Raw genomic sequence first — 22761 nt, 5'->3', positions numbered from 1 at the left:
AACACAGTAAGCCCGCCAAGTCCAGTGCAGCCACCTGCCAATCCAATCAACCTTGTAGGATGTCACTATGCAGACATGATAGAGTAATACTGGAAGACACACAGGGAACATCAGGTTAGTTTCAGAGATCAGATATCACACCAGTATTACAGGTCATCATCTGGACCTAAAAATCAGTATTACAGGTCACTGTCCAGGCCTCATACTAGTTTCAGTGACCACTGTGTGGATATCTTTTTTTTTTTTTTTTTTTTTTTTTTTTGACAGGCAGAGTTAGACAGTGAGAGAGAGAGAGAGACAGAGAGAAAGGCCTTCCTTCTGTTAGTTCACCCCCCAACGGCCGCTACGGCCAGCACTGTGCCGATCTGAAGCCAGGAGCCAGGCACTTCCTCCTGGTCTCCCATGCAGGTGCAGGGCCCAAGCACTCGGGCCATCCTCCACTGCCTTCCCGGGCCACAGCAGAGAGCTGGACTGGAAGAAGGGCAACCGGGACTAGTACCCAGCGCCCCAACCAGGACTAGAACCCGGAGTGCCGGCGCCACAGGTGGAGGGTTAGCCTAGTGAGCCACGGCGCCGGCCATGGATATCTTATTGGTAGATATCTTGTGCTTTAGGTGGAATTTCTCCCCCGTCCCCCCAGACCTTTCTGTGTCCAGCACTCCGAAGCCCTGTCAGCCAGAGATGGGAAGCATTTTACAGAGTGCGGATCTGAGATTTCACGCTTGCTGGGCCCTGGCGCACTTCTCACACCCTTCATGGCTACAGTCAGAAAAGGCAGGTTCGCGCGCCCTCTGGTGGCTTCTAGGACTCGGCACAGGACTCGCGGCCTTTCACCACAGACTCCATCTCCCAGCGGTCCCCACGGGCGTCTTGCGTCAGAGGACCGCGTCTCCCAGAACACCTCACGGGCTCTGGACTCAGACTCCATCTCCCGGAACCCTGTGGGCGCCCGCCTCAGACTCCATCTCCCAGAGCCCCGCGGACAGCCGACTTCCGACGTCTTCATCTCACGGAGGGCCCTGCGGGGGTGCCCTCTTTGAGGAGCCCGTCTTCCAGAGCACTCTAACCCTAAGACCCCATCTCCCAGAGCCCCATGGGCGCCTCAGACTCGAACTCCCAGAGCCAGCGAGCGACAAGCCTCAAAGGACGCCATCTCCCAGTGGTCCCCACGGGTGTCACGCATCAGAGGACCGCGTCTCCCAGAGCCCCTCATGGGCGCCCGCCTCAGACTCCATCTCCCAGAGCCCCGTGGGCGCCCGCCTCGGACTCCACCTCGCAGAGCCCCGTGCGCGCCCGCCTCGGACTCCACCTCCCAGAGCCCCGTGCGCGCCCACCTCGGACTCCACCTCGCAGAGCCCCGCGGGCGCCCGCCTCGGACTCCACCTCCCAGAGCCCCGTGCGCGCCCGCCTCGGACTCCACCTCCCAGAGCCCCGCGGGCGCCCGCCTCGGACTCCACCTCGCAGAGCCCCGTGCGCGCCCGCCTCGGACTCCACCTCGCAGAGCCCCGTGGGCGCCCGCCTCGGACTCCACCTCGCAGAGCCCCGTGGGCGCCCGCCTCGGACTCCACCTCGCAGAGCCCCGTGGGCGCCCGCCTCGGACTCCATCTCCCAGTGGTCGCTGCGGCCATCGCGCCACGTCTCCCAGAACTCCGCGCGGGCACCGCCCTCTGACGCCATCTCCCAGAGCCCAGCCAGCGACATCCTCAAGGACTCCATTTCCCAGGGATCCCCGCGGAAGTCCTACGTCAGATGACTGCATCTCCCAGAATGCGCCGTGGCCTCTCGCTTCAGACTCCGCTTCTCCCAGAACACCTCGCGGGCGCTCACCTCAGACTCCATCTCCCAGAGGGTGTCAGCTTCCTAGGACTCTGTCTCACGGAGGGCCCTGCTGGGCTGCCCTCTTTGAGGACCCCAGCTTCCAGAGCCCCCTGGGCAAGTTCCCCTCTGAATCCCATCTGCGAAAGCCCCGCGGGCGCCCCCCTGACTCCAACTACCAGAGCCCAGCCAGCGCCAAGCCTCAGAGGACTCCATCTCCCAGGAGACCCCGCGGGCATCATACGTCAGAGGACCGTGTCTCCCAGAATGCACTGTGGTCTCTCGCTTAAGACTCCATCTCCTAGAGGTCCCCGCGTGCACTGTGCGTCAGAGGACCGCGTCTCCCAGAACACCTCGCGGGCGCTCGCCTCAGACTCCATGTGCCAGAGTGACAAGCTTCAAAGGACTTCATCTCCCAGTGATCTCCGCCGGCACCGCGCGTCAGAAGACCGCGTTTCCATGAAGGCAGGGGGCGTCCATCCTCAGACCCCATCTCCCAGCGCTCCCCGCGGGCACCCCCCTCCCCCGTTATACTTAGAACGATGGAGCCCTAGAGTGTGGAGTGCAGAGCACGACAGGGCATCTGTCACAGATGCGTGGACACTCACGACGCGTGTTGGGAGACGGTGCTTGTGTGGAACTCACAGGCCGGAAGGAAAATGGAATGCACACGAGCAGTGCACCCTCCTTTCTCACAGGGCCAACAGAGGCTTCGGGCGTCAGGCGTCGCGGCACAGCCGCTTAAGTGGCCGCCTGCAATCCTGCATTCCCTATGGGCGCTGCTTAGATCAAGGCTACTGCACTCCCAATCCAGTTCCCCGCTGATGTGCCTGGGAAAGCCTTGGGTGGCGGCCAGAGTCTTGCACCCCTGCCACGCACATGAAAGACACAGAGGGAGTTCCAGGCTCCTGGCTTCAGCTTGGCCCGCCCCACCATTGTCGCCATTTGGGGAGTGAACCAGCAGATGGAAGATCTGTCCCTCCCTCTGTCACTGTAGCTCAAGAAAGAGAGAGAGAAGGAAGGAGGGAGGGAGGGAAGGAAGAGAAAAAAAAAAAAGAAATGAAAAAAGAAAAGGAGTCTGAGGGAGCCTGTTTCACCGTCCCGCCACTCAAGGCCACAGCTGCAGACCCATCAATGAAGAGCAGGTCTGCACCAGAAATCTCCAGAGCTTTAATCTTTGTCTTCTGTCCAGGACCGTGGGCAATAAATTACTGTTGAGATCTACTTCCTGAAAACCCATAACCCCAGGCCATTGTGAGGAAAGTCAGAAAAGAGAAACTCATGGCATAAAGCTGGAGACCTAGAAGCCATGAGCGATTTTCTAGTAAAAATACATAAAAGTTGGGGCCAGTGTTGTGGTGTAGTGGGTTAAACCACAACCTGTAGTACCAGCATCCCATATGGGCACCGGGTAAGTCTCTCCCTGGTACTCTGACACCATCAGAAGCACATGTCCTGCCTCTCCAGTCTGTGCATATCCTGGAGCCTGTGTGAATTGGCACAGACCCTAAATGCCTCCCTTCCACTTTTATCTTCACTCGTTTTCCGGGGTGCAAGCTTTTCCCTGAGGGCATGGATTGCAGGGGACACAGTGCACATCTGCGCTGGGAGATAAGTAGGAAGTGAGAGAAGCCTGGAAGGGGATTCCCTGAATCTGAGATCCCCAGAGGCGATCCCAGCTCTGCCCTCCACTGCCTTCCTCCACAGTGGAGACTCCCTGGGTTCCTACAGCCACGGGACGGGTGTGGAGAGTCCTCCCCTTTGTGGTGCATCCTGCAGAGCAGTGCAGTCATGCACATTTATGTCCTTTATGTCTCAGCAAAGCTGAGTTCCCATCTCCATGGAGAATCTTAGGAAAGGCCATGTGGGGTGAGCTCCTGTTTCGATGTCAGCTTTGCAACATTGAATGTAAAAATGGTCACTGAAAAACCCAGGAAGCTTGCTTATTGTGAGAGTTGAAGGATCAAATTCCACTGTATATTAACTGTAAATTTCAAGATTTAGAGGTGACTTTTTTCTTTTTTTAGTTTTCTTAAAGATTTTAAAATTTATATGAAGGAGTTACAGAGAAAGAGAGAGAGGTCTTAGATCTACTGGCCCAGTCCCCAAAAGGCTACAATGGCCCAGACTGGTCCAGGCCAAAGCCAGGAGCCCAGAGATCTTTCCCAAGTCTCCTGCATGTGTGCAGGGGACCAAGCACTTGAGTCGTCTGCCACTGTTTTTCCAGGCAAATTAGCCCAGAGCTGGACAGGAGATGAAACCGCCAAGTCCTGGACTTGTGCCCATACTGGATGCCAGCATCACAGACAGCAGCTTAACCTGCTATACCACAATGTCAGCCCAAAGCAGTTTTATTTTTAAACATTGCCTTCGTTAATCAATTAATAAATCTATTCATCCTTGATTTTTCCAGTCATTTCTTTATTCTCTGTGAATTTGCATCTGCTCTTTGGGATACCAACCCTTCTGCATTATTGACTGCAAACATTATATGAGGTTCCCTCTTGTCATTCATGAAGGGATGAAAGCATAAACTCATTTTAATGTGAACCTAAGGAGATCTTTTTAACATTAAACACAGATGATCTTGAGGTAGTTTCCTTTTTCCCTTCATTTGCTCAATTTTATTTACTTTCCCACCTCTCTGGTGTAAGCATGGTTTTAATAGCACAAGTTTCCATTAGTTGTGTTTCCAGAGTGGCCATGAGAAGCCGCTCAGATGTAGTCAGCTGAGGCATAGTAATAGTTCTGCAGTATAAAGCGTAAGCACATCAGAGCACTGTGTTGGTTTCTGATTTTCAGACTGCTTTTTCCTTTGCTTTTTATAAACATCACAATTTGAATTAACATATCTCAGTCCATTGCTGTGGATAGAAGTTAAACCATGTGTTGTAGAAAATAAGGTGTGGGGCCGGCACCGCAGCTCAATAGGCTAATCCTCCACCTGCGGTGCCGGCACTCCAGGTTCTCGTCCTGGTTGAGGCGCCAGATTCTGTCCCAGTTGCCCCTCTTCCAGGCCAGCTCTCTGCTGTGGCCAGGGAGTGCAGTGGAGGATGGCCCAAGTGCTTGGGCCCTGCACCCGCATGGGAAACCAGGAGAAGCACCTGGCTCCTGGCTTCGGATCAGCGTGGTGCGCCGGCCGCGGCAGCCATTGGAGGGTGAACCAATGGCAAAGGAAGACCTTTCTCTCTGTCTCTCTCTCTCTCACTGTCCACTCTGCCTGTCAGAAAAAAAATAGGGTGTGGAGGGAGAGTTTCTGGGTGATGTTCCATCTCTATCTGGCTTCTTGGTGATTTGGGGGTCAGTGATAAATTCATGCTTCTCTCTGGTCTGCTTTGCCTTCTATGAATCCAACTGTATATTATTCTAGCTATTTGTTTCTCCAGGTTATTGCTTTGCAGGTTCCTTTGAATGCCTGTTATAATTCAGGCCTATTTTTGGTTAGGAACGGCAGCAGTGGAGATGAATGTATGTGTTACTGTCGTCCCACTAAGCAGCCTGGAGTAGAGCTGATGGGTTTACTTGACAGTGTGAACTTCCCTTCATGTTCCTGGAAGCAGCCTTGCCCCCTGCGTGCAGACAACAAGGTAGCAGGACAGCGGCACAGCAAACAATGCCATGGAAATTTACCGTTGCGGGGAGCTAGGCCATGCTGCATTGGCTTCTGCATTGGCAGTGCTTAGCCTCGCCAGCAGGGCCATCTGCTGGGGCTGCCTCCTTCATACGGTCAGCCCTTCTTTCTTAGTGACCATGGCTCCTGTGACAGCAAAGCTACAGGTTTGGATGGTGGAAACCGTGGAGGAGTCAACAGTGTGGAGCAGCTTGAGTATATTTCTTCGGTGCTTGAATGATCCTGGCCCACCCGTATAGCTTCTGTGTCTAACATCACTGCCTTCTGCTGCATGATGGCTCTGCTCTGTCGTGTGTCAGAGACCTTTGGGTGGCATTTTCATTTATAGAGCATGAGCCTAGAAATGTCACTTCCCCAGTGGTTTTAAGTATTAGTTCTTTGGCCTCAGTTTCTGGAAACTCTTCTGTCATAATGTCATGGCCCAGCACAGAGATGGTGTTTCTCTGGCAGTTGCTGTGTTGAGATGGCTGTGTGGCCTTCCTGCTTTATTCCATAAGTGAATGAAATCCTGTTTCAAAGATCAGAAACATGATTTGTTCATTTCTGAGTCACGGACAGCAGGTTACCTCACTGGTAAGGCATGCATAAATGGTTATCCCAAGATACCTGGTAAAAGCCACTTGGTTCTTCCTTTAGTTATGAAAAACTAGAGCTTGTAGAGTGTTTTTGTAGGCTACGAGCTGACCATTATTGAAGGTGCTGTGAGCATGTGGTAACCCTGTATTCCTAGTCTTGGTTAGCATGTGAATGGTTGTGTTTAATGTATGAAAAAATATATAGATATATATTCCTAAACCTCCAAGAAAAAAATAAAGGAAACAAATTGCTTTCAAATGCTTGTGAGTATTTAAATCTTTGGTAAGTAAAATAGTAGTATCATAGGCTTAATAATAGTAGTTCTGTCTCCCCATATGTACATGCTATAAAAAGTTACTAGGAAATTACTGAAAACAATGGCTAGCTTTCTTTAATATTATTTCTCTCTAGAGTAGAGTCTAGATCCTAAGCCAGATAAAGTACTGAAACAGTAATTACTGAACATAAGTTTATATCTTCTATTTGACATCTTGCTTCTGTATGATAATGATAAGCAAAATATCTTGGAGTATCTTAATGAATATGAAAAAGATATCACATGATGATCCTTATTCCTCTAGAAACTACAGATTCACAAATGTGTTAGTCTGCTATCAAATGCTGCTCCATGACTGCACTATAGAGTGAATGTTCATGGCTGCCTCAAACATATCTGTTGGTATATTTAGCCTGTTGTGATGGTCTTCAGTACTGGGGTTCTTGGTAAGTGATATGATCACTCTTACAACAGAACCCTATGTCTTTTTTGTTTTTTGATGATTTTTTTTTTGACAGGCAGAGTTAGACAGTGAGAGAGAGAGAGACAGAGAGACAGAGAAAAAGGTCTTCCTTCCATTGGTTCACTCTGCCACTACGCCGATCTGAAGCCAGGAGCCAGGTGCTTCCTCCTGGTCTCCCATGAAGGTGCAGGGCCCAAGCACTTGGGCCATCTTCTACTGCCTTCCCGGGCCACAGCAGAGAGCTGGACTGGAAGAGGAGCAACTGGGACAGAATCCAATGTCCCCTCCGGTACTAGAACCCTGGGCTGCCAGTGCCGCAGGCAGAGGATTAGCCAAGTGAGCCGAAGCGCCTGCCTAGAACCCTATGTCTTAAACATTACTTGGCTGTTTCTGCTCTGAACAGCCCTCGGCAATTTTGACAAATTATCTGAACCATAATTGTTTCCATACTTCTCAGCATGTCCTAGGAAAATAATTTATTTGAAATCACAATTAAGAATTACAGAATCAGGCCGGCGCCGCGGCTCACTAGGCTAATCCTCCGCCTTGCGGCGCCGGCACACTGGGTTCTAGTCCCGGTCGGGGCGCCGGATTCTGTCCTGGTTGCCCCTCTTCCAGGCCAGCTCTCTGCTGTGGCCAGTGCAGTGGAGGATGGCCCAAGTGCTTGGGCCCTGCACCTGCATGGGAGACCAGGAGAAGTACCTGGCTCCTGCCATCGGATCAGCGCGGTGCGCCGGCCGCAGCGCGCCAGCCGCGGCGGCCATTGGAGGGTGAACCAACGGCAAAGGAAGACCTTTCTCTCTGTCTCTCTCACTGTCTACTCTGCCTGTCAAAAAAAAAAAAAAAAAAAAGACAGAATCAAATTGTTGCAGGAATTTGAGTCAGTTTTTTATTTCAGGTTGGATAATGAGTGTGAGAAAAAGGAGAAGTAAAGTTTTACTGAGGAGGGCTCCAAGGGAGTGTTCCAGTAAGGTTGCGGACAACACAGCTTATTTAGCAATTGCCTGTTGATTGAGCAATCGCCTATGTCGGGGCCTGCTTTGTTGTTTTGTTTCATGTTTGCATGTTTTCTTCAGGAGTCTGGTTTCTGGTGAATTGAGAAATGGCTTCCTTACATACATCTCAGGAAGTGGTCATTGTCTCTGACCAGGTTATCTCTCTATTGAGGTCTGATCTGGCTTCCAATATCTGGAACATTCTATACATCTGGGAAGTGGTCCTGGTCTCTGATGAGCTGAGAAAGTCATCTTTCTGAGTAGAAAGAGTTGAAAGACGTTACCTCACTGATCACTACAGAAATGCCATAGTTGGAAACTGTTGCTGACAGGTTGAAAATGTGGTGGTCTGCTCTGACACCAGAACATGGTATCTTGTAGTTATTTAAGAAAAAAGGACACTTCTACATCCCAGAACCCGTTATTTTCCTATCTTTCTGCTGGTATTTCACTTACTGCATTCTCACAAGATAGTTACTCAAGGAGCACCCCCCCTGCTACCCTTACAATGCTATAGTTGATCTGCTGACTGATGTGAGATGAGAAGGCCATAGATATCCAACTGCAGCACCAGCAACAATAAGCACAAAGAAACACATAGGAACATCTGACTACAGAATTGCCCACTTTTGGCAATCGAGGTTTATCTTCAGTTATTGAAACTGGAGTTAGAGAAGCATTTAACTTCATAATAGTAAATGAGAAATGGGCATATCTTTCCTATTCATACGATTCTTTTTTCAGTTGCTGATTGAGTGTGGTGGCTGCAGCTGACCAATTCTACAACAGCTTCTCTGTGCTGAGAACTACAGGCTGCACTGGGAGGCCGAGATGTAGCCCCTCTCCTACCAACACCTCTTTTTCTGCTCTATCCTCCATGGTAGGAAGGTTTGTTTGCTTCTACAACACAAAACTCAGAGATCGCAACCAGTTAAATTTGTGTTTTAACTCTGGTATACTACACATAAAACATGAATGCCATGGCATTGTTCTTAACCATCATTTTTGTACTATGTCTATGATGATTAGTAATTATTCTGTAAAGAATTTTGATGGTGTTCTTGTTTGCAGGGAATTTCTCCCTATATTCATTATCTGGTTTTTTGGAGTTCCTTCTCCATAGACTTCTCTTATAATTCTGTTTCTGTGAATTCGTTGGTAACAGTCTATGTTTCATTTCTGAGTTAAGATTCTGAGTCTCTCCTTTGTAATCTAAGTGTTTGTAATATGTGTTCATTTGTCAAAGAATCAAGTTTGATTCTGGTGATTTTTAAAAAGATGTACTTATTTAAAGGCAAAGATGGAGGGGGGGTAGGGAGGGAAAGAGAGAGATATCTTTGACTTTCTGATTTGATCACCAAATCAGCACAATAGCCTGGGCATAATCAGGCCAAAGCCAAGAGTACAGAACTCAATCAGGGTCTTCAAAATGGTGGCAAAAACCCAGGTATTTGAACTAATATCTTCTGCTTCCTATTTGCACAGCAGTGAGCTGGATGGGGAGCAAAGCAATGTGATTGTTTACTTCCCACATACTCCATACAGTCAGGTCCAGGCTTGCCGAAAGCCAGAAGCTTGGAACTCTACAGCTATATCCCACGTTGGTGGCCAGGACCCAGGTTCCTGTGCCATCACATGCTGCTCTCTGTGATCTACATTAGCAGAACAGGTACCAGTAGCCATAACTGTGACTAGAAACCAAGTATATGCATATGGCGCTTAGGCATCCTAACTGGTTGGTATCTTAACCGATAGGCCAAATGCCTATTCCATATTGTATGTTCTTTTTTAAAACATTTTATTTATTTTATTTGAGAGGCAGAGTTACAGACAGTGAGAAGGAGAATCAGGAAAGAAAGGTCTTCCCTCCATTGGTTCACTCCCCAAATGGCTGCAATGGCCAGAGCTGCGCCAATCCGAAGCCAGGAGCCAGGAGCTTCCTCCAGGTCTCCCACATGGGTGCAGGGGCCCAAGGACTTGGGCCATCTTCCAGTGCTTTCCCAGGCCTGAGCAAAGAGCTGGATTGGCAGTGGAGCAGCCAGGACCAGAACCGGCAACCAGATGGGATGCCAGTGCTGCAGGTGGAAAGATTAACCCACTGTGCCACGGCACTGGCCCCTCCATATTATATGTTTGTTTTTTGTTTTTGTTTTTGACAGGCAGAGTGGACAGTGAGAGAGAGACAGGCAGAGAGAAAGGTCTTCCTTTTGCCGTTGGTTCACTCTCCAATGGCCTGGAAGAGGGGCAACCGGGACAGAATCCGGCGCCCCGACCAGGACTAGAACCTGGTGTGCCGGCGCCGCAAGGTGGAGGATTAGCCTAGTGAGCCGCAGCGCCGGCCCAGGGCCAGCCTTACCCACAGTCGCCCAGAATGAGAACAACCACACGCCCACCCCCGGGGGCTGGACGAGCAAACTGCAGTTACCCACACCACGGAGTTTGCTGAGCCACAGAGAGCAGAGAGGCACAGCGACAGGGACGGAGTAGATAACAGCAGCGTCACCAGCACGGGCTGAGGGGCACAGGACGCTCGGCCAGCAGCGCGGTGGTGGAGCGGGCAGAGCCCCGGCCTGCGACACCAGCGTCCCACACGGCGCCAGCTTGAGTCCCGGCGGCTGCACTGCCGACCCAGCTCCCCGCTAATGGCCCAGGGGATTGGGCCCCTGCACCCACGTGGGGGACACAGAGGAGGCGCCTGGCTCCTGACTTGGAACCAGCCCAGTTCCAGCCATTGCAGCCATTTGAGGAGTGAACCAGCACATGCAGGGTCTCACTCTCTCTATGTAACTCTGACTTCCAAATAAATAGATGAATCTTTAAAAAAAAAGGCTGGCGCCGCGGCTCACTAGGCTAATCCTCCACCTTGCGGCGCCGGCACACCGGGTTCTAGTCCCGGTCGGGGCGCCGGATTCTGTCCCGGTTGCCCCTCTTCCAGGCCAGCTCTCTGCTGTGGCCAGGGAGTGCAGTGGAGGATGGCCCAAGTCCTTGGGCCCTGCACCCCATGGGATACCAGGATAAGTACCTGGCTCCTGCCATTGGATCAGCGCGGTGTGCCGGCCGCGGCGGCCATTGGAGGGTGAACCAACGGCAAAGGAAGACCTTTCTCTCTGTCTCTTTCTCTCACTGTCCACTCTGCCTGTCAAAAAAAAAAAAAAAAAGCCCTTCTCTGTCGCACCAGGTGCTCCACGTACGCTTGCCAGACCGGAGGGGGGTGCAGGGGGTGCTCCCTCTCATTTTAAGTCTCCTCGCAGTCTTATTTTTCCATCATGGGCTTTTCTTTCTTTCCTTTTTGGCAAATTAATTACGATGCCTGTGGGAAGAGTGGCTGCTTCAGCTGGACTGGCTCTGAGCCTAACCAAACAGCGCGGATTCCAGCAGGAAATGCGGGCCCTCCCCACAATTCCAACCCCACCCTCCAAGACCCTAAAACCACCTTCAGTCCAAAGAGAACCCGACCGCAGAGCTAAAGCACCTAGGGCGGCCATGGGCGCCCGCAGCGCCATCTGCAGGGTGCGTCGTGAAGTTCACCGCCCACCAGGGACCAGCTGCGCTCTAGAACCTCCTGGAGGTCCCAGGGCAAGGGCCAGCAGCCAGGGTTCACGGGAAGCCGGACAAGGATCAGCACGTGGCTGCGGGCAGTCAGAGGGAGAGGCCAGGGCCTGAGCAGGTGGGACAGGAAACGAGGATGACGGGAAAGCCCGCCCTGGAACAGCTATCTAACAGGTGGGCAGAAGCTACCCCAGCTCAGGGCAGCGCGGTCTGGGAGAACGGGGTTCCACCTGCACTCAGACACTGAGGGCACTGCTGCTGCCAGAGCCCCGCGGGCGTCCCGCCTTATTGGAGTCCATCTCCCAGGGGGCCCCGCGGGCGTCCCGCCTTATTGGAGTCCATCTCCCAGGGGGCCCCGCGGGCGTCCCGCCTGGAGGATCCATCTCCCAGAGGGCCCCGCGGGCGTCCCGCCTGGAGGACTTCATATCCCAGGGGGCCCCGCGGGCGTCCCGCCTGGAGGATCCATCTCCCAGAGGGCCCCGCGGGCGTCCCGCCTGGAGGACTTCATCTCCCAGAGGGCCCCGCGGGCGTCCCGCCTGGAGGACTTCATATCCCAGGGGGCCCCGCGGGCGTCCCGCCTGGAGGATCCATCTCCCAGGGGGCCCCGCGGGCGTCCCGCCTGGAGGACTTCATCTCCCAGGGGGCCCCGCGGGCGTCCCGCCTGGAGGATCCATCTCCCAGAGGGCCCCGCGGGCGTCCCGCCTGGAGAACTTCATCTCCCAGAGGGCCCCGCGGGCGTCCCGCCTGGAGGACTCCATCTCCCAGGGCGCCCCGCGGGCGTCCCGCCTGGAGGATCCATCTCCCAGAGGGCCCCGTGGGCGTCGTGCGTCAGAGGACTCCATCTCCCAGCGGGCCCCGCGGGCGTCCCGCCTGGAGGACTCCATCTCCCAGCGGGCCCCGCGGGCGTTCCCGCCTGGGGGACTCCATCTCCCAGGGGGCCCCGCGGGCGTTCCCGCCTGGAGGACTCCATCTCCCAGGGGGCCCCGCGGGCGTCCCATCCATCCCATCCACAGGCCTCCCACGCTGAGGCTGCAGTCGGTCGGATACAGCGAGTTCGCGCGCCCCCTCGTGGCCACCGCGACTCCCTACACAACGCTCAGCACGTGCCCCCCAGCTTTCCCAGGAAAAGTTCGGGGTCCTGCTCATGACTGAAGGCCTCCGTGCGGGAAACTCACACTGAAAGGGGCGCCATACCCCAGGGCGTGTCCGACAGTGTGACAGGCGACTCAGAAGTTGAAACTGTCTACAAAGTATAGCACACACGGACGGTTACAGACAGCCGGTTATTTTGCTTGGTTGTTCTAAAACAAGGCCTGTTCTTCATAAAAATAAACGTTAGCTTGTAACTGGTCCATTTCTAGCCTCTGTACCTCTTTGCTTGATAACGGCCAAGGCCGCCAGACATGGCTTCTATCTACTCCCGGCTGCCGCCACAAGATAACACAGGTGGCACGAGATCAGTGACACCATGCTTGACCGGGACAACGAATAACTGAATCGTTACTTTTTTTCAATAAGGTTACAGTAAACTTGGCTGATTGGCTAACTACTCACTTCTGTATGCCTGCTTTCTGCTTGCACAAGCCCACGAATAATCAAATGTCGGATAAAAAGTAGGTTTTGCCTTTATAAACCCCACACCACTGCGACTCGGGGCTCTTCTCTGGACTTGCTCTGTGAGAGCTGGCTAATAAAGACTCCTAATTTGACCCCAAAAGTCTCGCAGTGTTTTTAATCTGTGCGCTCCACATTTGGAGGTAGGCCGGCGCCGCGGCTCACTAGGCTAATCCTCCGTCTAGCGGCGCCGGCACACCGGGTTCTAGTCCCGGTCGGGGCGCCGGATTCTGTCCCGGTTGCCCCTCTTCCAGGCCAGCTCTCTGCTGTGGCCCGGGAGTGCAGTGGAGGATGGCCCAAGTGCTTGGGCCCTGCACCCCATGGGAGACCAGGAGAAGCACCTGGCTCCTGCCTTCGGATCAGCGTGATGCGCCGGCCGCAGCGCCGGCCACGGAGGCCATTGGAGGGTGAACCAACAGCAAAAGGAAGACCTTTCTCTCTCTATCTCTCTCTCTCTCACTGTCCACTCTACCTGTCAAAAATAAAAAATAAAAAAAATAAAAACATTTGGAGGCCCCAGCGAGATCCTCCCCGTCCCTCTTGGGACATGCAGGCTAGCTCCGACACTGTGGTGTAGCCCGACAAGGCTCAGGGGCAGCTGCTGAGAGACGTTCCTCAGCCCGGGGCTGACTTCCAGCACTTCGGCACAGTTTCCCGGAGCCTTCGCTAAATTTAAATGAAAGGAGTCGTCTGGTGCCTCACCGGTGAGTAGAAATTGTTTGATTTCTTCTGGTTTCTGGTCTGTGGGTCGGCCTGTGAGGGGTTGTTGAGAGGCTGGACACAGCACTACTTCCAAACCAGGTCTGAGTGCGAGACGTCATCTCAGGCCTCTGGTCTTGCTTGTCTGGTTTTGGTTAAACCTAATTTGTGTAAGGATCATCTTTGTTCATTCACTGTTGTGTCTCGTTAAGGAGATGGGACAGGGTCTCTCTTCCCGCTGACCCTCCACTGGGTTTCCTCCTGCAAGACTTGGATGAAGTCAAAAATTTGGATATGAAATAAATGCTCTTGATTTCCACCTTTTTTGTGAGTGGGAGTGGCCACTAATCTCTTTATGGCTTTACAGGTTCAAAGGGTGATTTTTGGGAAACCAGGTCATTGTGACCAGGCCCTGTACACTGAGGTCTGGATGGATTTTCTCATAGACCCCCCAACACGGCTGAGAGTCGGCCTAAAGAAACAGATAAGGCCTCTAAAGGAAAGAGTGCTGGGGACCCGAGGGAAGGATAAGCCACCCCCCCAGTCATTCCAAGTCCCCCAGAGGATTCAGATGTCCTAGACCCTCCCCCATATGGGATCCTGCCGACGACCCCAAGTGCCCCTGACTCTTCCACTCCAATGTCCCCTGCGGGCCCGTCGACACCTGCAACTCTGAGGACCCTTGATCAGGGTAGAAGACCAGCCTTATTAGCCCTCCACACACATGGAGGGGGGCGAGGTAGCCCCTTTACCCGCAGCTGAGGAGTTTCCAGATTCCACTCAACCCCTCGTTCAAGTCCCCCCTTTACACCAGGTGCCTCCCCGTTGGGGGAAGGCAGGCTTCCTGCATGGTGGTTATTCCCTTTTCCACTAGCCATCTGTATAGCTGGAAACAGGGAACCCTTCTTTCTCGGAAAAACCGCAGGCTCTAATCTCCCTTCTGAGTCTACTCTCTTCACTCACCAACCGACTGGGATGACTGCCAGCAGCTTCTGCAGACCTTCTCACCTCGGAGGAGAGATCGCATCCAGCGAGAGGCCCAAAACCCGTCTCGGCCCCGACGGACAGCCTTCCTCTGAGCCCATCAGACAGGAGAGAGTATTTCCCCTTAGCCGCCCTGATTGGGACCCAAATGATGGAGGTAAAGAGGCTCCCAACCAGTATCGCCAGATTCTTATAAGGGGGTATGCGCGGCAGCCAGATGCAACTAATTTATCTAAGGTAAGTGAGACCATCCAAGAGCCAGTCCCTGGGAGCTTCTCTTGGGCGCCTCTTTGAAGCATGCCGCGTGTATGCTCCCACAGACCCAGAGGCCCCTGAAAACAGTCGTGCAATTAACGTGGTGCTGGTATCACAGTCGGCCCCGATATCAGATGTGAGTTACAAAGTCTGAAGGGTTCAAGGCAAAGCTCTGAATTGGCAGAGGTGGCTCAACGGGTCTATAATAATGGAGATGACCCTGCTACTGTCCAGACAAAAAAGATGGCCAGAATTACGGCTTTAAGAAACCCTGGAAGTAGCAGTGTGGCCTCTTCACGCTGCCTGTGCCTAACTCATTCTGAGACTATGTGTTTACAACACTTTCTAGAATGTAAGATAAAATATATATACATGAAGACATGCTTCCATATGTGTGATCTTATTGAATACAAAAACTGTAAGGAAGTAAGGTCAACACAGTTAAACTTATCCAACATACATATAAGGAAATAAATTCAACTACTTTTTTGTAATCAAAACCGTTTATCCTGATTGTGTCTGAGTAAATCAAACAAACTGTTAAATTAGCTAAGTTAGGTAATCACATTAAGTGTGCCCCGCTTTAGTTAAATGCTATGGGTACATAAGGTGTGTGTACAAGGTACAGGACTGTTAGAATAATTACAAGTATGCTAGAAAGTGTGTTATAAAATGTGTTGCCATACTAGACCATGTATCTACACATAACTTGTTTGGTAGGTAATTTGCTAAATTGTTAAATTACTAATTGATACTAGCAAAAACAACTGTAAAATAACAGACTCATCAATATGTGCTGCAGGTATCTACTGAGCCAGAGACAACGGTAAGACAACAGACCCATCAGTCTCTGCCGCAGCAACACTGTGCGGCATAGTCTCAGAGAGATGGTACAACGGTGTTAACCGACTCCTCCAGAGGCTGCAGTATGTGAAACCTTGAGGCCCCACCTTACTAGGCCTCCAGTTTCAGGGGATGAACTGTAAGGAGCAGAAATTAAACCACTTCACCACAACATTAACAAGAAATACCCAAGAGCTAAGCTGACTGCAGATCTGCATAGACCTGATAAGAACCACCCATGGCCCACACACAGCCTCCTGGGGACCTCCTTGGTCCTACACTGACCCCCAAAAGTCTGCAGACTGAAGAGGCCCAGAGAGACTCTGAACAGACGCTCCTGAGAGCGGCAGGCGAAAGCCCCGGGTTGACCCACCACACTCAGACCTTCCCGCAAAAGAGTTCTCTCAGCCAGGCCTGCTTGCCCAATGCCGAGGCGCTGAGCTAGCCCGACGCCGAGGCTCTGAGCTAGCCCGACGCCGAGGCGCTGAGCTAGCCTGATGTTGAAGCCCTGCTCGTCTGAAGCAGAGACCTGTGTTCTGCTCAGAGGCACCACCCTTGCGGATGCTTTCAGAAGCCGCCCTCTGTGGCTGAGACACTCGTGGGGTGCACCAGAGGTACTCTGGGAACCCTGGGAGGTCGGTTTGCTCAGTGTGTTATGTAAATCAGAATGTGTGACTTCCCCACTGCATAATAAAATCCTTATTGGAACCAACACAGCCTCGGTGCCGTTACCCCATGCATGACAAGAAATAATGTATTTATGTATAAATTTATCATCGAGGCAAGACTCAAACTCCCCAAGTTGCAGAATATTAGTGGTGGAAATGAAATAAATACAAAATAAGCATAAGGATATGCCATGCTAATGTATTAGGAGACTTAAATCTTTTTTTTTTAAATTCATTTGACAGGTAGAGTTATAGACAGTGAGAGAGAGAAAGGTCCTCCTTCCATTGGTTCACTCCCCAAATCACCACGCCGATCTGAAGCCAGGACCCAGATGCCGCGTCCCAGTATCCCATGCGGGTGCAGGGGCCCAAGCACTTGGGCCATCCTCCACTGCCCTCCCAGGCCACAGCAGAGAGCTGGACTGGAAGAGGAGCAACCAGGACTAGAACCCAGTGCCCACATGGGATGCTGGCGCCACAGGTGGAGGAGTAACCAGGTGAGTCCCGGCACTGGCCCCAGAAGACTTAAATCTTTAAAGACTGCAATACCACCCAAAGCAATCTATGGTCAATGTGATTCCTATCACAATCACACGGACCTTGGGGCATGTCTGTTAGAACACCCATCCTAACATTCTCGTGGGCATGTCTATTAGAACACCCGTCCTAACATTCTCATGGAATTCCAAACAGGAATGGCCGAAGCTGAACTGAAAAACAAACACAAATGTAGCAGATTCATGTTTCTCAATTTAAAATCTTAACAAAAAACAATGGTAATTTTAAAAACCCTAAATATGAGACAAAGGGATAAACTGTGCAATAAAACATACAGATAAATCTGCATAACTTTAGATTTCACATTTCTTAGATCTGACGCCAAAAGCACAAGCAACCAATAGAAAAACCAGACACACTGGATTTCCTCAAAACTAAAAATATTGTCCATCAGAAAACACTACCAAGAAAACTGTCAGACAAAAATAAAAACCATTTTCTCCTCTGACTCAGCGGTCCACATAGAACACCTTCTGATGAGATGGGGGTGGTTTAGAGTCCTGTAGACCAGTGCAATTCCAGTGCTATCTGCCTGGGGACAGGATCAGATACACAGATTAACGGCTCAATCATAAAAGACTGTTCCCACTTCTGATGCAAATGGCAAAATTGCTATTAATAGGGTCGCAGGTTACCCCGGGACTTCCATTTGACTTGGATACTAATCAGAGGTTCCCACAACCACCTTCTCTAGTTTGATCATTTGCTACAGTAGCTTACACAACCCAGGAAAACAGCACACTTGCCATTCTTGATTTATTACAGTGTATACTAGAAAGGCTACAAACGAACAACCCATGATGGTGTGCACAGGGTAAGGCGGGTGGGGAGACTGCGGAACTGTCACAGATTCTCAAGGTTGCCTCCCTCCCAGCACCTCCACGTGTTAATGCAGGAACTCTGAACCCCATCCTTCTGGACTCTTACTGGGTTTAATGAAGGAGTCAGCAGGATTAGATCACTGGACACTGGTGGTCACGGCAATCTTCAGTCCCGCTTCACAACAATACTTGGAGTGAAACGTGTTCTGTTATACGACACACACTGCAGGAGGGTGCTTCAGTAAACTCCCAGGCTGGAGAGCGGGCGTTCAGCCACACCACAGTGCTCTGGCTTCCGGCAAGTGCAGATACTGGGAGGGCAGGGAGCACTGGGATCATTCACTGTGTGGGGTGTGTGTCCTCAGCACCCCCCCCCCGACTCATTTCCCTTTTCAAGATGAAAACACGAGCTCTACTGTCGGGGGTGAACACCTAGTGACAGCCGTGTGAAGGCTGGGTCCCGGCTGGAGCACGTGCCGATCACAGGGGGCCGCTCCTTCGCTCTTCCGCCTTGTGCAGGGAGCAGGGGCCATCAGTCTACGCACTGACTCAGCCGCACACAGCAGAAGCCTGAATGCCAGCCACGCCAAAGACACAGTCAAACTCACTTTCCACCAAGGAGGCAGGGTGAAGCCGAGGGAGAGATACACAGGGGACTGGGACACAGGGAGATGGCGACAGGCCAGAACTGCCCAGAGGAAGATGTGTGTACTGGGGAGGCGGCAGTTTTAGGCTCAGGCTCTCAGGGCTAGGGGACTTTCTGCTGGACCCAGTCCCCACCCCCAGTGGCTGCCCATGGAACCCTGAGGGCCTGCGATGCCTGCGCTTGGCAGTATCTGTGCTCCCGAGGCACCCCAGGGAGGCGTATCCCTGCCGGCCCTCCCAGAATTTCCCAAAACTGCTCTTGTCCTCTGCCCACACTGAGTGTGCGCTCCTGGCCCTGCCTGAGAAACAGCTCGGGCAGGGGTCCTGGCTTCTAACGTCGTCCCCACCTCCTTACTCCCACACGGGCAGGCACGAGGAGCCCCGGCGGCACGGAGGGTTTGCAGCAAAAAGGGAACTTCACTGGCGCAAGTTGGGCCGTGGGTCCCCGCCCGTGTCTGCGAGTCAGCGGCAGAACAGGCGAGCAAGGGGTACAAGGGAGCGACACCAGCTCGGGGTGAACATTCTGCAGGAATAAAAACAAATACATTTGGGGGGGGGGGGGGGACTGCATTCTGCAGCTCCGGCACCGAGCTGGCCACCCAGAGGGCGCAGGCTTTGTAAAAGTGGCTCTTTGGTGACCACCGTCACCAGAATAGGGCTGCTCATCCGCCTCTCATCTGCTATGGGCACAGCCCCTGGGAACATGGTGGCAGGTGCCCGGGGAGGCCACAGCCCCGGGCATTCCCGGGCCGGTCGCTCCCGGAGAAAGGCAGTGGCCTGCACCCTCCGTGCGTATCATCGTGCCAGAGGCCACGGGACGGACTTCAGGTTAGCGCCAGACACGCGTGCTGGGCTTGGGGTGGAAACCGGACTCTCTGAACTCCGTTTTTCCACCTGAAGCCCTTCCTCTGCCCAATGCTCGGAAGACCCCTCCCCACCACCAACCCCGGCCTGCCACCGAGGCCCGCGCAGGGAACCTTTTCCTCACCTCCGACAGCGCGAAAAACATCCCCGAGGACTCGGCTCTGGTTTCTCTGACAAGCCTGAAGCCAGTCAGAAAAAGCGGGTTCGCGCGCCGGACCCTAACCCTAGGAATCCTGACCTTTGACCCAAGCCTCAGCACAACCCTAACCCTAACCCTACGCTGATCCCCTGACCCTGACCCTAACCCTAGCATAACACTGGGGTTGGAGAGGAAGTGGAGAATCGTTAACACCGCTGATAGCAGGGAATGTTGAGTGGTGTCGCCACTGTGGAAAACAACCCGGCAGCTGCGCCAAAAGAAAGACAAGTACCGTGGGACCTAGCGATTCCACTTCCGGCTGTCCGCCGGCAGCCGCCGAGGATGCTGGGTACTGTAGTCCGCGCTCTCCCTGCGCAGCCTTCACCGCGAAGGCTCAGGGCCACCGCCAGGGATTCTGGGTACTGTAGTCCGCGCTCTCCCTGCGCAGCCTTCACCGCGAAGGCTCAGGGCCACCGCCAGGGATTCTGGGTACTGTAGTCCGCGCTCTCCCTGCGCAGCCTTCACCGCGAAGGCTCAGGGCCACCGCCAGGGATGCTGGGTACTGACCGGCGTCTCTGGGAGTTGAAAATGGCAGATGCGTCCGACCACCCCGGGGGAATCTCGGTAGTGTGGCCTGGCGCTCTGCACCGCGCAGTCCTCACCGCTGGACGCTGCGTGCTAGCCCTGGCACCCTTGGGGATTCCAGGGGCCTGCCCGATACCGCCAAGGATTCTGCGTAGGGTAGTATGGCGCCTTGCTCGCACAGCGTCGTCGCGGAGGCCTCTGGGAAATGTAGTCTTTGAGGTGCAGCAACACAGCCACACAGCAAGGCTGTGTAGACACTTGGAGCGAACCCCAACTTCATGTAGTTCCACGTATAAAAACTTCACTTGCATAATGAAAAGGACTCTTAACACAGCCATAATACCATCTTCACATAAAAAATAATAAAAACGTGTTAATATCAAATCAGTAGAGATTCCTCAAGTTATTTCAAATGTCACAGATCTAAAGAAACCTAGTTTAGAGTAGGCGCATTTGGGTGCCAGTTGGATCCCGGCTGCTCCACATCTGATCCAGCTTCCTGCTAATCCACCTGGGAAAAACTGCAGAAGATGGCCTGGGAGTTTGGGCCCCTGCCACTCCTGCAGGAGACCTGGATGAAGCTCCCCATTGCAACCATCTGGGAAGTGAACCAGAGAATGGAAGATTCTCTCTCTCTCTCTGCTCTCTAACTCTTTCAAAACAGGAAAAAAAAAAAAAACTTAAAAAAAAAAGTGTTTAATCCTCCGCCTGTGGCACCGGCATCCCATGTGGGCGCTGGGTTCTTGTCCCAGTTGCTCCTCTTCGAGTCCAGCTCTCTGCTGTGGCCTGGGAGTGCAGTGGAGGACGGCCCAAGTGCTTGGGCCCCTGCACCCGCATGGGATACTGGGACGAGGCACCTGGCTCCTGGCTTCAGATCGGTGTAGCTCCGGCCGTAGCAGCCATTTGGGGGATGAATCAACCGAGGGAAAACCTTTCTCTCTGTCTCTCACTGTCTATCTGTCAAATTAAAAAAAAAAAAAAAAAAGGAACACTCATTCCATTTCATTAACACATTTTTTGTAAATATTTATTTATTTGAAAGGCAGAGTTACAAAGAGGCAGAGGCAGAGAGAGAGAGAGAGAGAGAGAGAGAGAGTTTTCATCCATTGGTTCACTCCCCAACCGGCAGGAGCTGGACTGATCCGAAGGCAGGAGCTTCTTCCGGGTCTCCCACATGGGTGCAGGGGCCCAAGCACTTGGGCCATCTTCTACTGCTTTCCCAGGCCATAGCAGAGAGCTGGATTGGAAGTGGAACAGCTGGGACTCGAACCAGAACCCATATGGGTGCCGGCACTGCAGGCAGTGGCTTTACCCGCTTTGCCACAGCACCAGCTCCTGGTTAATACATCTTAAGTCCTCCTCCTTCTCCATTTCCTTTTTTTTTTTTTTTTTTTTTTAACAGGCAGAGTTAGAGAGACAGAGAAAAAGGTCTTCCTTCCATTGGTTCACCCCCTAAATGGCCACCACAGCCGGTACTGCGCCAATCCAAAGCCAGGAGTCAGGTGCTTCCTCCTGGTCTCCCATGGGGTGCAGGGCCCAAGCACTTGGGCCATCCTCCACTGCACTCCCAGGCCACAGCAGAGAGCTGGCCTGGAAGAGGAGCAACCAGAACTAGAACCTGGCACCCATATGGGATGTCGGCACTGAAGGTAGAGAATTAACCAAGTGAGCCACGGCGCCGGCCCCCCTCCTCCTCCATTTCTTGTCACGTATTTGTTAGCAAAACTAGGTCTTCTGTACTGTAGAATTCCCAGTCTTAGCTTGGCTGTCCTTCAGCAAGTTCCACAGACTATTTCCTGGGACCATTAGTTCTAGGGTCTTGATTACACTGGGGTTCAATATTTTCAGTTCAGGGACTGGCCCTGGGGAGACGGCAAACCACCAGGACCACAGAGGAAACGTGGCACACAGGTCGCACAGTGGGATTTTGTCTGTGTCCTCCTCCTCAGAGGAACCTCTGGTGAGGCACCGCTCCCTCCCCGGGCCTCCTCTCACACTGCCTGGGGCGAGACTCAGGGCGTCTCTGTCTAAAAGGGGGGACCAGAGCCTCAGGCCGCAAGGACAGGCACTCCCCAAACCTCTCTCACAGACGGCCTGGGGCTGGACTCAAGGCATCTCTGTCTTGGGACCAGAGCCTCAGGCTATAAGGATGGGCTCTTTGCCCTCAGGGGTCCCCGTGGCCTAAGGAGAGAACTTCTCAGGCCGTGTCCAGCCTGGGCCTCACTTTTTTGCGAGAAATGAAAAGCATTGTGTGAAGCTGTTTAGGGAGTGAGCTGACAAGGTGCTCTCTCTGAGCCCAAAGGTCCATTTGCTGGGGGTGCCACCAAACAGGCCACCTCTAGGGGGAGTAGGGAGCTGCCTCCGGAAGTTTTATTTACTTGGGACGGTAGAGAGAGAGAAGGTGTAGTCCCCACCAGCACGGTGTTAGGAGAGCGCCCAGGATACAGAAAGGGGGAGGGGGAGGGGAGGGCCGGCCAGCATCAGCAGCCTTCCTTGTCTGTGGCCTGGCTTGCTCTCAGCACCCTGTCACAAGGGGAGTCACCCTGCAAGGTTCTGTGAAAAAGCAGCTCAAGTGAGAAGTGCTGGCTTCTACCTAGATCCTGTTCTGGGTTACAGCACCTAGGTGTCTGCCCCTGCATACTCTATCCTCTTGGAGTCGTGAGCTTCCTAACTCCTCCAAAGGGGTTCTAAGCAAACACTCCCAACCTTTGAGGAGGGTCTGTTTCCCTGGCCTTGAGGGGCCCTGATCCTTAGCCTACAAATAACCCGTGATCACCCTG

The 22761-nt window shown here is 52.9% G+C and overlaps 1 protein-coding gene and 2 long non-coding RNA genes across 4 annotated transcripts; 2 read left to right on the top strand and 1 right to left on the bottom strand.

Annotated features, from left to right (window-relative positions):
- Positions 1–236: 236 nt before the first annotated feature.
- Positions 237–6641, top strand: LOC138846603 (uncharacterized protein DKFZp434B061-like). The gene is made up of 2 exons (XM_070062879.1): positions 237–2660; positions 3595–6641. The coding sequence occupies exon 1, from the start codon at positions 580–582 to the stop codon at positions 1669–1671; it is 1092 nt and encodes a 363-aa protein (XP_069918980.1). The 5' UTR covers positions 237–579; the 3' UTR covers positions 1672–2660; positions 3595–6641.
- A 5664-nt stretch (positions 6642–12305) lies between these two features.
- Positions 12306–16413, top strand: LOC103346200 (uncharacterized). The gene is made up of 3 exons (XR_515713.3): positions 12306–13624; positions 14545–14840; positions 15661–16413. It is a non-coding gene; the product is annotated as an uncharacterized lncRNA (long non-coding RNA).
- A 136-nt stretch (positions 16414–16549) lies between these two features.
- LOC138846602 (uncharacterized) lies at positions 16550–20752 on the bottom strand. Of its 2 annotated transcripts, XR_011384148.1 has the most exons (3): positions 19382–20723; positions 18741–18916; positions 16550–18059 (listed from the first exon to the last, which is right to left on the bottom strand). It is a non-coding gene; the product is annotated as an uncharacterized lncRNA (long non-coding RNA). The 2 variants fall into 2 exon arrangements; XR_011384147.1 differs by having other exon boundaries at positions 16550–18916; positions 19382–20752.
- Between the last annotated feature and the right edge of the window lie 2009 nt (positions 20753–22761).

The sequence above is a fragment of the Oryctolagus cuniculus genome, chromosome 18 (genome assembly GCF_964237555.1).
Source record: "Oryctolagus cuniculus chromosome 18, mOryCun1.1, whole genome shotgun sequence".
In the NCBI taxonomy this organism is placed as follows: Eukaryota; Metazoa; Chordata; class Mammalia; order Lagomorpha; family Leporidae; genus Oryctolagus; species Oryctolagus cuniculus.
This window is presented reverse-complemented; position numbering and strand designations above follow the sequence as displayed.